Source organism: Psammomys obesus, unplaced genomic scaffold (genome assembly GCF_907164565.1).
Source record: "Psammomys obesus unplaced genomic scaffold, mPsaObe1.curated_primary_1811, whole genome shotgun sequence".
Lineage (NCBI taxonomy): Eukaryota > Metazoa > Chordata > Mammalia > Rodentia > Muridae > Psammomys > Psammomys obesus.
This window is the reverse complement of record NW_026586383.1, coordinates 12028897-12043452: the sequence shown is the minus strand read 5'-3', so window position 1 is coordinate 12043452 and position 14556 is coordinate 12028897. Positions and strand designations below refer to the sequence as shown.

At 45.2% G+C, this 14556-nt stretch overlaps 1 protein-coding gene across 1 annotated transcript in view; it reads right to left on the bottom strand.

Moving 5' to 3' along the window:
• Window positions 1-2177: 2177 nt before the first annotated feature.
• The window catches only part of Limd1 (LIM domain containing 1), a 55040-nt gene continuing 42661 nt past the window's right edge, over window positions 2178-14556 (bottom strand). Inside the window, exons 3-8 of the mRNA XM_055601675.1 lie at window positions 14326-14393; window positions 13678-13740; window positions 9374-9504; window positions 8885-8936; window positions 8192-8260; window positions 2178-6813 (exon numbers count right to left, since the gene is read on the bottom strand). Coding sequence (XP_055457650.1) covers window positions 6676-6813; window positions 8192-8260; window positions 8885-8936; window positions 9374-9504; window positions 13678-13740; window positions 14326-14393 — 521 coding nt within the window. The 3' untranslated portion in view covers window positions 2178-6675. The remainder of the gene's footprint in view (window positions 6814-8191; window positions 8261-8884; window positions 8937-9373; window positions 9505-13677; window positions 13741-14325; window positions 14394-14556) is intronic.

Sequence of the window (14556 nt, the reverse complement as noted above, 5' to 3'; positions counted from 1 at the left end):
GACTGATTAAGAGCATAGGGTGTGTGGGATAATCTGGATGGAGACACAGTTACTGTTGCTACTGTTTCAATCATGGAACTGAACAGGTTTTTCCTACTGTCTTGGCTCCAAGGTGTTCAAATGCCCGAGGGAGGTTGGTATTTCCAAGTTCCAGGGGGTCATGTCACAGAGTGGAATTGACAGTGGTAGCAGCATTTATGAGATGGAAACCGGCGCACACTTCCTATCAGAGCTTTTGTTTTTCTCCCCAGAGAGCTGACTGACAGTACATCACATGTCCCCACTTTCCTGTAACACCATCCTCACCATCAAGAGGAGCCGTGTGTGAAATCTGACTAGCTACTCTCCTCACGGCACTGTGCTCAGCACCTTACTTTCAGGGACCTTGTGTCCTTAGAGCATTAGACATGGCAGTCATGGAGAAGAAACCAGAGAACAGTGAATGACAAGTGTCTGTATTACCTGTGTACCCCAATGGCTCTAGTCACCCACCCCGAAGTGTGGCTGCTTCAAACCAAAGGGTCACTCACCTCTAGGATCATCTGGCTGAAACCTTAGCAGTAACAAACCCAACAAAGAAAATGACTACTGTGATGACAGGCATGGAAGAACTAGTTAAGGAAGCTTCAATGCTTGGAATAGGATTCCCTGAGACGATTTCTTATATCTAGTGAGCATAAGGCATGTCTACCTTCATTCCAGAGCCAACCTTTTGACATAACACAACCTTGTCCACTACAAAGTTCAAGGCAACGAACTGAGCAACTGAGTTACAGATAAATAAATTGTAACACAAAGCTCTTAATATTTTGAGCTTACAGTTTTTATGTTTGGCAGAATCCTTAGCTGTTCTTACCAATACCCAAGGATGGCATTTGGACATGCCTGCATCTTCAGGGATGTCAGTATGGTGAATAATCTTGGATGATAGTGTTAGGGTCCAAATCTCACTGATCCCAGACTCACCTAGTATGCAAACAGCAGAGAACCTTTACTTTCTGCAGAACTCCAGCATGATGGGGTCTCCACCTTGACACAGGCCGTATTTATAGAAGTCAGGGGAACTCCAGGGATGAGTAGGCAAACTTTACCTTGATTGGTGGGCAGCCAGTCAAGGGGTACAGGGCCAATCCTGATTGGCCAGGGGCTTAGGGACTTTCCCAAGTAGCTATGATTTTTGGCCCAGCCAGACATTGGGGATGATCTGATTGGCTGCCCTTTCCCTCTGATTTCTCTTTTTGGAAACCAAAACCAAAACTCAAGACTAGTCAGGCAAAGTTAAGAATAAAGCCTGTCACATAGCCAGACTGGCCTGATGGTGGGTCAGCTGGAATTAAGCCCTCTTGGTAGTGGGTTGTTTTGTTTGTTCACTTACAGCAAGCCAGGCAGACAGAGTGCACACTAGGAAGACCAGATTTTTTTGTTTTGTTTTTTGAGACAGGTTTTCTCCATGAAGGCCCGCCTCTCCTGGAACTCACTTTGTAGACTAGCTATTCTTGAACTCCTAGATCCTCTTGCTTCTGGCTCCCGAGTGCTAGGATTAGAGGCTGCCACCATCACACCCTACTGCAGCCCACTGCACCGGCACTGACTGGCTCTCTTCAGAGAACCAGTGGAAATGCTGACAGTCTGCCTGCTACTGTTATTACTAGCAAAAAGCTGCTCTTTGTCTACCTGAGTTCCCTAACTGCTGCCAGGGTCTATGAAACCACAGCATGCTAATTTACAAGCCAATACTTAAGAGCTGGCGTTCTCCATTCTGAGGGGGGTCCTGGAGCTTGGCCTCTGGATGGAGAACCAGGGGTTTGGTTTCTCTTAGGGGCAGCTAGAGCCTTTAGGTTGAGGTCTGAATGTGCTGAGTGTTACAATTTAAGCTCTTTTAGAATGAGATCCCCAGTGGCAATGGAATCTGGGGCGTCCCAGAGCCTATGGCAATACCAGAGTTACAGCTCTTGGCTGAGCTGCTGTGCTGAGCACCACAAAGGCCAAAGACCAACCTGAAGGCAGATCCGGTGAGACACAAGTCAACAGCTGCTGACCGCTGCAGCTGGCAGCACAGGCAATCAAGTCTCAGGTAGTTAAGGAACTTATGGCGGTGGCCAGGGAGTTGTCCAGACAGGCAGCCCAAGTTCAGGTATTCAGCTGTGATTCTTCCCTCCAAATAGATGAGTCTCAGCCATGTTGAATCGTACCTTTATTCTTTGAAATCAAGGGCAATATAAACCCTGGGCAGAGGAAGGGATTTTGAAGGTGAATGTGTTTGATTCGCTGGGGACAGGGGTCCTATCACATGAAGGAAAATACAGTAATCCTATTGGGTAGGGGAATCTCCAAGTACAACTGAAGGTCACTGCTGGACTAAGATCCTTAACAAGGTGGGGAATTTTAGGAATTCCTAGATGCTAGAGCAGTTTCCTTATCAAGGAAGGGTCTGGCTATAATCTGTCTTGAGGGCTATGTGATGCTCTTTAGCTCCATACAAGACCTGAGGTTACCCAGATCAGGGGAGACTTTCAGAACTGAGAAAAGGGAGTCTATCATAGACCAAGTGCAAATAATTGGCTATCTGGAGGCGACTTCAACCTTATTCAGCAGAGCCCCACAAAGAGCAAAATCCCAGATGTTTCCCATTTAACTCCAGCTGTGATTTTACTCTGAAACAACGAAGGCTCATGTTGTGATTGCTTGTTCCAGCCGATGGTGCTATTTTGAAAGGCTATGGAGCCTTTAAAAAGGTTATGGCATGACATCTGGTTCTGGTCTACTTGCTCTGCTTCCTGGTCTACCATGACACTAAAAACTGCTGTTTCATGCCCCCTTTGCCAAGAATGAAGCTGTTCCATCATGCCTCCCTGCTATGACAGACTTAAGTCTCCTGAAACCATGAGCCAAAATAAATCCTCCTTTGTTTCTGTCAGCAATTTGGCCACAGCAATGCAAAACTAATACAATACCCATGGATTTTAGAGCTCCATGCTAGGCATGATGGTGCACACCTGTATTCTCAGCATATGAAGTAGAGGCAGGTGGATCATAAGTTCAAGGCCAGTCTCAGCTACGTACCAGCAAAAATACTGTCTGTTTACCCTAGACACAAAATACTCCCTAACCGCCAAGAAGAGAAACTGTCATAGCCTACAAACTCATGTAGCTTTATTGTCACACCACCTGGAATAATTTTATGTAAGAGTGAAACTTTCAATAATTTTTTTGTAAGAGATAGAAGAAAATTATATCCCTATGCAGTGACATTTTCATACACACTGGAGAGATGAGTCCCATCTGTCCTGTTTGTACCCAGAACAAAATATAGCTTAGTACATTTTATTTACTCTTTTCTGTTAAAATTACTTCAGGCGCTAGCCGAGAATAAAATTAGGCCCGATTCTTGGCAAAGAAAAATACCAAAAAAAAAAAAATAATAAATAAATTGGTCTCTTGGAAGTTTTCTTAATGTGTGTGCCCATGTATGTGTAGGCATGTAGGCATGTGGAACCCAAAGGACAACCTCAGGTTTCCACCTCCTTGGAAACAAGGTCTTGCAACCTAGTGCTCACTAATTGGGCTCAACTAGTTAGCCATCAAGCCCCAGAACTGTATTAAAAGAGCACACCACTGCATCTGGTGAACCAAACTGAAGTCCTCATGGAAGCACTTGGCTGACTGAGATCTCCCTTCCTGGGTTTTTACAAGTATATTGTGCAAGCATAGTTTGGAGTCAAGTCTCACACTATTCTTTGAAAGGGATCTAACTGGTCGACAGCACTTTTACTAAGTGAGAAAAAGGTATTACAGAACAGTAATGTCTGCAAAGGGCTGGTTCTGAATCTTCTTAAACAATCCTGTTCTGTGTTCTGTATGACAGAAGGCCATGCAAACAAAGCCACAGCAGTACCTGAGGGTGTTCAGAACATTTTATTCTTCTGTCAGCCACCTCAGATTCAACATGGACCCTCACAAGACTCAGCTGAAAGGTGGTTCACTGAGGCACTAGCCAGGGGAATGGAAAGTCCTGTCTTGCTTAACATGTAGCCAATAACTCTGTTAAGGCTGGCAGTTCTTCTGAAACCTACACGACAGAATGAGGAAGGTGATGGCAGAGGCTAGCCCTGGATCATCTGTCACCTCCTTTGTTTTATCCAATGTACAAGAGTTGTACAGGAATCTTGAAAAAGCTATTTGTTTTAATTTTTAAAACAGTCCCTCCCCAGTCCCTCTGTTTTCTTCCTATATGCCCATAAGTATAATCTCCTTACAGCTCTATCTGGCCAAAATTTATAGTACATGTAAAATCCCAGAGAAGTGAACATGTCTTCTTGTTAGTGCACAGGCCTGAGATGGAGAGAAACAAGAAATATGAGACCCCTAGTGGTGCCTTCTCCAGAAAACAGCCAGAGAAAACAGTCCTGGGGGTTCTGGGAAGTCTGTAAATTCCTTTATTGTTCTTTTCAATAATATAAAATGTAGTATTTGCAAACACATCTGAATCACCTCCATCAGGAATTTCATTCAAAAAATTAATCAGAGTTTTAAATTATTTAATTTGCAAACAAATCCCTTCTACGTCTGACATGGATTCCACTGCAATTTTCTTCAATCATCTTGACTTAAAATTAAGACTAGACCAGAACATCAAACATGGCAAAGACATACTGGCTCATTTTCTTTCCCTGCCAGCCTTGCCAAAGCCAAGCTAGATAACTTGAAGGGAAGAAACAGGACTGGCCTTGGGGTCTAGCTCCATAGCCCCATGTATTCATAGGTTTTTAAAGGGGGCTCTAGAATAGGAAACAAAGAAGTACCTCTGGCCAAGGATCCCAACAGAATGAACCTTATAAAAATGAAAAAGATGGTCCTGGTCCACAGTGCTAATTCTGACCTTCTCACAGGTAATGGAGGCCAGCAGGATTAAACAGCCCACAGGTAAAGCCAGGGCCCAGTCAGGGGTCCACACTCATGTGCGGCAAGCTCTACTGACCATGCTCCATCGCCTAGGCCAGTTGCTGGTACCCAGCCCGACTTCCTGCCACAAGCCAGGCGGCACTCCCTGAAGATAAGAGGGCAGATAGAAACCCATTTTGTTTTTTGTTTTTCCAGTTTTACCCATTGGAACTACCAAGGAGGCAATGAGCTTTGGCCTCAGGAAGTGATAGGAAGAGTTAATTATGTTCTTCAGTGCTGGGTAGGTTTTTGTTGTTTTTTCTTTCTCTTTCTTTTTTTTTAATTTTAATTTTTTACATGGGTCAGAGCCTCCTGTAGTTGAGAACTGCCTTAAACTCCTACTTCACAAACTTTAGCCTCTCAAATATTAAGAGGACAGGTGTGCCCACATACCCAGCTCGGACGTGGTCTTGATATTTTTGTCAGCATGTGATCTCTCTCTTAGCCCAGCTACCCTAGGAGCTACTGCGTAGAGGTCCATGGGGCCAGAGTGATGATTTCAGTTGCATCTGGTCTCAGATGACCTTGCTTTGCAACTGCTTAGCTGCAGTCAAGAGCGGGAGACTGGCCACAGCTAACACACCAACAGTCTCCAATATGATGTGTTAATTCCTCTTTGATCTGTGATCTGGTGAAAACTATTTATCTGTGAGGTATGTTTTGTGTGTAGAAAAAAGTAGAGAGAAGTAATGAGGAAAAAAGAGACAAAACAGTGTACCTTATATTGGTTTCTTCAAACCGAATGCATGTCTCTGCTGAGAAGTGGGCAAGAGAGATACCTCTGAAACAGCTTGGCAACCTCTTTGGCACTCCTTCTGGTGCTAGCTCTGAGATTTCATACACAGAAATTTTCCTTTCAGAAGGAGCTCTCTCCCAAGACATGGACTGTGATTCCCAAAGGTCATGCGCAAATAAGCTAAAAAAGGTGTCAGGGTCAGGATGACTCTGAGGTCACCTTGAGAAAACAACTCCAATGCCACAGACTGGAGGAAGCAATGAGGAAAACAGCACCAAGCAGTGGACAAGAAGCCTGGTGCCTGCACCAGTTCTCTCAAAGCTGATGGAGTAGGAGGGGCAGGCCTCTGCCACAGCTCTGCTGGGAGGAAAGGCACAAGAGGGAGACCCGGCCGCCCAGACATCTAAGCTCGGCTCTGGTTTGCCAAGCAATCTCCAAGGATACAAAGTATTGCAATGCTTCTTTCTTGCTGCAACGCAGTTAAGAGTCTCAGCACTCTAGAAGAGCTAAAGCTCTGAGGTGGAGACTGTGAAAGCACGCCATAGGCTGTGTGAGAGTCATCTGGGTGCAGGCCTTTTCCTAGGGGAAGGAAGTGCTGCTCACCTCCATCACTGTTTCTCTTTAAGGACACTGTGAAGTGTGCTCAATAGGATCTGAAAACCTGTCCCCATGAAACATGAACTTTTTCCAGGGAGTAGAATGTGTCCAGTTACACATTTACAGTTACACAGTTACACAAGTGTTGTGTGCCATGTTTGAGCTAGGACATCTTCCTGAGTGATTTGGCGAGGGTGTGGTAATGGGGAAAAGCACTTGAAAAATACATGGGCTGGATGGGACGTGCACACTGCTGTGGTTAAAGGAAAGCTACCCTTCACACACACACAGGAACTTGACCTCCTGGCCCTCTTCTTCCTGTGTACCAGCTCTGGGGGCCCAGAGTGCTGCACAGAGAGCTCCCTGGGCAGCCCTGGCCCGCATCCCCACTGTGTCTCTGGCTAGAAGTGGTGCTGGGGGAGGGCTGCAGGTGAGGGCCCTTCCTCCAGTCTCTTGACATGGCAGGAGTGACAGAACAGGTGGTCCTCCAGTGGGTAGCAGCGGCGGCCATCCTCATCATTGAGCTCCAGACCACAGTCCTACAAGGAAGCAAGCATGTTCCATGAAGACAAAAGAGACTGCAAGAGCAACATGAAACCACAATTCACCCAATCAGCAAAGGTTGCTGTGTGGTTGTGGGCAGCTCCTGTCCAGTGAAAGAACCAATGGCTACCTGCCACCATGAAGCTCTTCAAATGGGATTGGTTGAAACTAAGATGTAGCGTCAGAACAAATACATAACAGGCTTCCATGACTCAAAGAAGATAGAAAAATAACATGAATATTTTTTATATGGACTACTAGTTGAAATGATAATATTGTGCATCTTTTGGGTTGGTTAATTAACCCCACACATCTCCCCTCTTTTGAGATAGTGTTTCATGTAGCCAGGCCAGATATGCTCTGTAGTCACTTTTGATCTTCCTGCCTCAGCATGGTAAGTGCTGAGATTACAGGTGTGCATTACCACTCATAGCTCTTGTGATGCTTCATACTGAGCCCAGGACTCTCTGCATCATAGGCAAGCACTCTACCGAATGTGGCTACTAAAAAACAGGAAGGACACACACAATTTCAATTGTGGCCCTTGTATTTTGTTGTTCTGTTTGTTTGTTTTTCAAGACATCCCTGGCTGTCCTGGAACTCATTCTGCAGACCAGGCTGGCCTTGAATTTAAGAGATCCACCTGCCTCTGCCTCTCCAAGTGCTGCGATCAAAGGCGTGCACCACCGCCGCCTGGCAAGGCACTTCTATTTTTAGTGGCCATCCAGGGTCATAAATATCTTCTGGCTCATGATGTCAGCCATGATGCCCACTTGCTTCCTCAGTGCTGGCTGTGAGATCGATCTTCATGGAACCCATACTCTTTGCTCTCCCTACCTCCAAGATCACAAGTGAGTCTTGTCTATTTCTATGCATACTCAGTATGTATTGAAGATTGGTGTAGTGACTGCTGGCTTTTCTGGCAGTCATAAGGGACTATGGTTTCTTCAATGTTGGTCAGAAAAGAGAAGCCCCCTGACACCTTGCTACCCACTAAATGATGTGCCTGTCTCCAAAAGGGGGTTCTCCATGATTTCCAGGGCTTACTTCAGACAGAACATTCTGCACCCAGGAGGGAAGGACACCTCCTCCCTCAACCCTCATCACACACTTAAGTGACAGAGACTCTGAGGCCCAGTATACACAATGCTCTGAGCTCTGCAGCTTCAGGGTAGCAGTTGGAAGCTTCAGAACTTTCTCATTTTGAATTTGTAAAAAATGGCACAGACCATCACACCAAGCTCTGTTATCACCCCCATACAATCAGCTCTTGCGGACAGACCTCAGAGAAAACTTGGTCTCTCGGTCACCTCAGTCCCAAGCCCTAGGAGGCCTTCTGGAGTAGGTGTTAGGCCTTAGCAGGGAGGCGCCTACCTCACAGTGGTAGCACTCCACGTGGTAGTCTCTGTCCATAGACACAACACGGATGGTCTCATCTGAGCCCTGGGACAAAAGAAAAGCAAATACAACCAACAATGGGGCAGGGTGGGAAGAGACTGTGGGGGAACAACAGGAGGCCTTGGAGGAGGAATATAAATCAACTAACGGTCAATATTAAACACTTGTAGAAACAAGAATTCCATGGGTGTGAGAGCAGATGGGGCAGGGTGATCTTTGGGATGCCGAAGACAACACTGAAAAAAGGACGAGTGGGAACATTTTGTTTAATTTTATAATTTTTTGCATGTGTAATATACAGATGGCCATATGTAGGCAGGCACACACGTGTGTACACGCCTTTGATGTAGACAGGCACATGGTATGTGCATGCATATGAAAGCCTCTATTTTATTCACTGAGGCAGGGTTCACAGGTATTTATTTTTAAAGATGAATAAAGGAAGAAAAGCTTTCTGCCCTCTGTTAATCTAAGACAGCTTGATCTGGCTATTGGGACAAATAGGCATAAGAAGGACATGGGGCTAGGAAGCCAGCCCAGGAGAAAGAGACAGTGTCGGGCATTAGAAGGGTGTGCTGAAAGGTTTAAGAACAGATTACACATCTGAGTGACTCAAGGAAGAGAGCCCAGTCTTTAGATACCTAGGGCAGATCTAGAAAAGCATCTTACCTCTGGGGGAAGAATGGGAAGTCCACAGGCTGCACACTTCGGGGCCAGCACTCTGGGGAGAAACAAAGGGGGAACATAGCACACAGCTGTGTTGTTACCAGCACAGAAATGGCAACCAGGGCCTGCCGGGAGCCAGCCCTCAGGCTTATGTGGAGCTAGGATCACTCTCTTTAATATGAACATTATTGCTGGCTGCTACAGGGACATCTGGCTACCTCCTGCTCCCCTAGGAATAAGAAGCTTGTTTGCTCCCTTCATGGCTAGCTGGGCTGGTCTGACAAGTAGAGAGCATGGTAGGTGCTAAGACTGACTTGGTGCCTGGTGAAATTAGTTAAAGCTGGAGATATGGGCGGTCGGATTCCTCTGATTACCATTTTGTGTTCTGCTCTATCACTAAACAGGTTTTTAAACAATTTCTACATACTTTCCATTCTGCTGAGCTCAGTGGGGCCTGGGCACAGGTTGTCATCTAACTCCTCCTCTCCTTACTTGTGATAATCTCGGACACAGTAGATCTTGTTTTCTGAGTCCACAGTGAAAGGCACCCCATCCAGACATTCATTACAGATGACACAGCGGAAACAGCCAGGGTGATAGGACTTCCCTAGGGCCTGCAGGATCTGAGGACACAAAGAAAACTTCATGAAGATGAAAGGAAGGAAGGGACATGGAGAAAGAGGAACATATTGGCAGAGGCTCCACCCAGCTCAGAGTTTAACCTGGACAAAGGTCAAGAGAGGGCTAGTCTGCTTAGACACATCAACAGGAGAGGATCAAACAGGGACCTATGCAAACTCTCAGTTACTGACTGGGAGGAAATAAAGAGACTCTAACCCTTCTTTATAGCAATGCTAGGAAAGGCTAAGCCTGTCCTGGGACCAGAACCTTGGGAAAAAGCAATAAACCAGTTAAATCTGGTCACAAAAGCATCTACCCCTGATATGGAAAGCAGCAGGTATATAAAAGAATGAAAGCAAATTCCAGATGGAGCTAGAACTTAAACAAAACCTTCTCACATCCTAAGATCCCTTCCATTCGGCTTTGATTCTGCAGCGTGACAACCTAGAAGCATGGCTGGAGCCCTGATCATCTCAAATCCAAATAAAATAGACAAATGTCTCTGTTGTCGTTTTTAAAATACAATGAAGGGAAAGCCCCAAAGGCCTCCTTGCTCTAAATGTCATTTGATTTAGATGTGGTAACTTGAACTACTAGGGCCCTTTCAAAACAAAAACAACCAAGAAACAGGGAGGAGAGGAGGCAAACAGAAATGAGGAAAGGAAAGAAGGAGAGGAGTGGGGAAAGAAGGGGAGGAGAGGAGAGAGAAAAGGGAGGGTGACGGGAAAGGAGAACAAAGAGGGAATTGAGGAGAGAGGAGGGGAAAGGAGAGAAGAGAGGGGAAAGAAGAGAGAAAGGGAAGGGGAAGGAGATGAGAGGGGTTATGAAGGAGAGGGGAGGGGAGGAGAGCAAAGAGAAGAGAAGAGGATCAGGGAGGGAGACAGGGAGGAGGAGAGAGGGGAGGAGGTTTAAGAGAGTGGGGGAAGAGGGGAGAGTAAGGGAGGGAAGAAAGAATGAGGAGAGGGTAGGGAGGGGAGAGGGAGAAAAGGAAGAAGGAGAGGCATTATGAAGAAAGGGAAAAATAGAAGAAAGGAAAAGAAACAAGAAGAACAGCATATCTTTGGTGAAGTCAATGGGTCACAATGTTGTTAGGTATGGCTGTGAAGTCCTCATCTCAAAGTGCAGCCCCTCAATCTGCAACTTTTAGTACTACCTGGGAACTTGGTAAACAGACAAAACAAAAACAAAAACACACATTCCCAGTCCCCACCCCAGATCTCCTTATTCAGAATCACCTGGATGATGTTTAACAGCTGATGGCTTAAGATAATTAGACACATACTATTAGAGTCAGAGACCTCTGTCATTTGTAGTTGAAAGCATATTTGCTGATTCAGTGGGAGATTTACTTCTGCAATTACCTGGGCCATGAAATAGCAAAAGTAACAGAACTGTGACATCACCATGAACAGGAGCACCCAACACCAGTCTGCAGGGAACACACCGGGCAGTCACCAATAGCGGGTATTAAGCCAAGAAGAAAGCCTTCAAACAGGCCTAAGGAAGGGGACCTGGAACTTCCGAAAGCTCTGCAGGACACTGTGAGACTGTGGAGGAGATGCTACGACCCAGGTCCTTCCACAGTCTGAGTAAACAACTGTAGCATAGGGCGACTAATCTGCTACCCCAGACTGGATCTCACACTTCCTCGTTCTCTACTGGGTTTTACTACCTCTAAAGGCCCTCTCCACTGCAGCACACTGCCACGGAGGAACAACTCCCAAAGTCTAGTTGGCAATGGGAATGCATGTCCTCTTAAAGGCAGAAAGAGATCCTTAGATTAAGTTAATCTTCACTGCGCCTCAAGTCAATATGATAGAAAATGCCATTTTGCTACATCCTGGCTAGATTCTTAAATTCTAGCATTGAGGAATAAGATTTATTTCAGAAGATACCCCTTTATTAACACAGTGTTTTCAAACAGACAGCTTATTCAGTTGGACAGCATGCTCTGCTACAGAGTAAGTGGGTGTTGGCTAGAGTCTTTCTGAGGTAAGAGAGTCTGCTCATCAGATAAGACAGAGGACCTGAGTTCAGTTTCCAGAACCCACAACTGGTGACTCACAGACACTGGAACTCCAGTTCCAGGGGTCCTGACACCTTCCTCTGTCCTCTATGGGCACTCAAATACATGTGCACATACAAACAGACACACACACACACACACACACACACACACACATACAAGGACAACCAAATTCAGATGTTCATACCACTCCACAAACGCACATGCATACACATAATTTTTAAAAAAGAAAAATATTTAAAATATATGTATTTTTAAAAGGACTCTTCATTTTTAGAATTCTTGGCAATAGATGAGAGTTCTTTTTTAAAGCTTGGTGTCACATCAGTCTTAAACAGGTGAAGAGATATGGCTGTACACCCGCACGTGCACACACACAGGTAATATGTGGCAAAAAGCTACATTGCTCAATATGGTAGTGTGAATTAGAATGGGCCTCATAGGCTCATATATTTGAATACATGGTCCCTAGTTGATGGAACTGTTTTGGAAGGATGTTTTGGGAGGATTTAGGAGGTGTGTCACTGGGTCTTTAAGGAGTTAAAAGCCCAGATCATCCCCAGTTAGCTCTTCTGCCTCCTACTTTTAGACAAGGATATAAGCTCTTAGTTACTGCTCCAGTGCCATGCCTGCCTGCTGTGCTTCTTGCCAAGATAGTTATGAACTCACCCTCTAGGGTTGTCAGGCCCCACTAGAGTGTTTCTTCTATAAGTTAACTTAGTCATGGTGTCTTTTTACCATAATGAAAGTTTAGGCTCTTGGAGGCTTTGGCTAGTAGCTCGGCCACAGCTGTCCTAGGGCTGAGCTCTGTTGTATTCCAGGCCTAGATGACAGCAGTTGTTCTGTTCACTCTTGCTTTGTAAATGTTAGTATAGAACCAGAAATAAAGCACATCCATTAAAGACACGTACAAGGACTGAGAGTGTAGCTCAGTTAGCAGAGATCTTGCCTAGCATGCATGAGGTTCAGAGTTCAATACCTAGCACTAGGCCAGGCATTGTGGAACGTTTCTTTAATCCCAGCTCTGAGAAAACAGAGACAGGTATATCTCTATAAGTTTGAGCCAAGCTGGTCTACATAGCAAAGCCAAGGCGACATAGTGAGACCTTGTTTCAAAAAATTAAAACAAACAAAAAAATAGCACCACATACAGCCAGTGGTGATTCACACCTGTAATCCTACCACTCTGAGGCAGAGGTGGAAAAATCAGAAATTTAAGGTAATCTCAACCACTGAGAAAGTCTGAGACCATCTCAAAACAAAACAAAAACCATATGAACAAGAGTGCTCTGAAATGGTGAAAGCTTTGTGCACAGGTAGCTCAAATATGGCAAACACCCAAATTCATATGACATACAACAGAAATTAAAAAAAAAAAATAGAAGGAACAATGAATCTCATAATGCCATTCTTCTTCTTCTTCTTCTTCTTCTTCTTCTTCTTCTTCTCCTCCTCCTCCTCCTCCTCCTCCTCCTCCTCCTTTTTTTTTTTTTGAGACAGGTTTCTCTGTGTGGCTCCGACCATCCTGGAGCTCTGTAGACCAGGCTAGTCTTGAACTCGGAGACTTACCTACTTCTGCCTTCCAAATGCTGGAATTAAAGGCATGTGCCACCACCACCCAGCTTAGCTCTTAAATTCTTAAAGGCCAGTGTCCGATGACAAAAGATTCATTAACTTAGTACCTGATTCCACAGGGAACCTTATTCTCACTTATGAAACAAAGACTCAGACTACCTAGAAGAGCCACTGGCTGAGCACAGTGGGCCATGCCTGGGCCCTGTCTGTATGGATGCCAAAAGCTTTCTTAGGAATGGTTTGTGTTGGAAGTAAAAAACAACTGCATTCATCTGACTGCACCTGATAACCAGGTGGCTGAGATTTCTGAAAGTAAAATGAGCTGGTCCTAGCACCTCATTGGGAAAGGCGAGGATCACAGAGAAACCAGAGTTCAGCCAGTGTGAGCAGTCACTGCAGTGTGCACACTTAAGATTGCAGTGGTTGAGCCAATGGCAGCTTCTATTAGAAGTGGCTGCACTGTGCAAGGACTTAAATATAACTAGCAGTGACCACAACCAGAAAGAAAACATTGTGTTCAATTGTTAATTTTTTAGCCTCCTTCCAAGGTGCTATGATCTTGCTGAATACTCACCATGTCCATGATCAGATGTCCACAAAGAAAGCACCTATCTGCAGACTGCTGAAAGCCAGAGTACTGTTGAGAAAGAGAGAGAGAGAAAAGGCGAGTCAGCTACCTCCCCACAACAGAGAGCATGATGGACTTCTGAGAAATGTGTGATCCCCCTGAGGGTGTGCAGCTGTGTGCTGAGTCTGCACAGTGCTGGGCTCCCCATTCTAGCAGCTGCATCTGGGCCGGTCTCTGTGTCAGGCTTCATGTGACAAACTAACACAGAGACTTTAATCCCCGTCTCAAACACTCCCAGAGAATCTTTGAATCACAAGATCCTTAAGACTTGCAAACTTGAAACAAATGTAAGTTTATGGGTCCCACCTCAGATTTACTAAACTGGAGGCAGGGCTGGAGCTTGACAAGCACATGCACGCTGACACACATGTACACGAATGCGCGCGCGCGCACACACACACGCACACACACACGTGCTGGGGGAGAGGCACATGCACACAGGCATAAAGCTGTGGCTTGTCTTCTCTTCCAAGAATCAGGTTAGCCAGGCGTCCATGAGGAAGGAATGGCCAGGAGTGCAGAAAAACAGTTTCCAGCCCTCTCAGGAGCCTGCCCTAGGGAGCCCTGCCTATGCAGTCTGCATAATATACTCACCAAAAAGTCTTCCTCACAGAATACTTTGCCACTGACAAAATAGAAAGCTTTTCCTCTTAACTTCCTGCCTGAAGTAAAAACAGGAAGATGGGGTAAAAGGAAAAGGTTACTATATAATAAAGATAGCATTGAAGAAAGGGCCCCTAACTCTAACCACACATAGGAAATGCCAACTGGTTTATTATTATTATTATTATTATTATTATTATTATTATTATTATTATTATTATT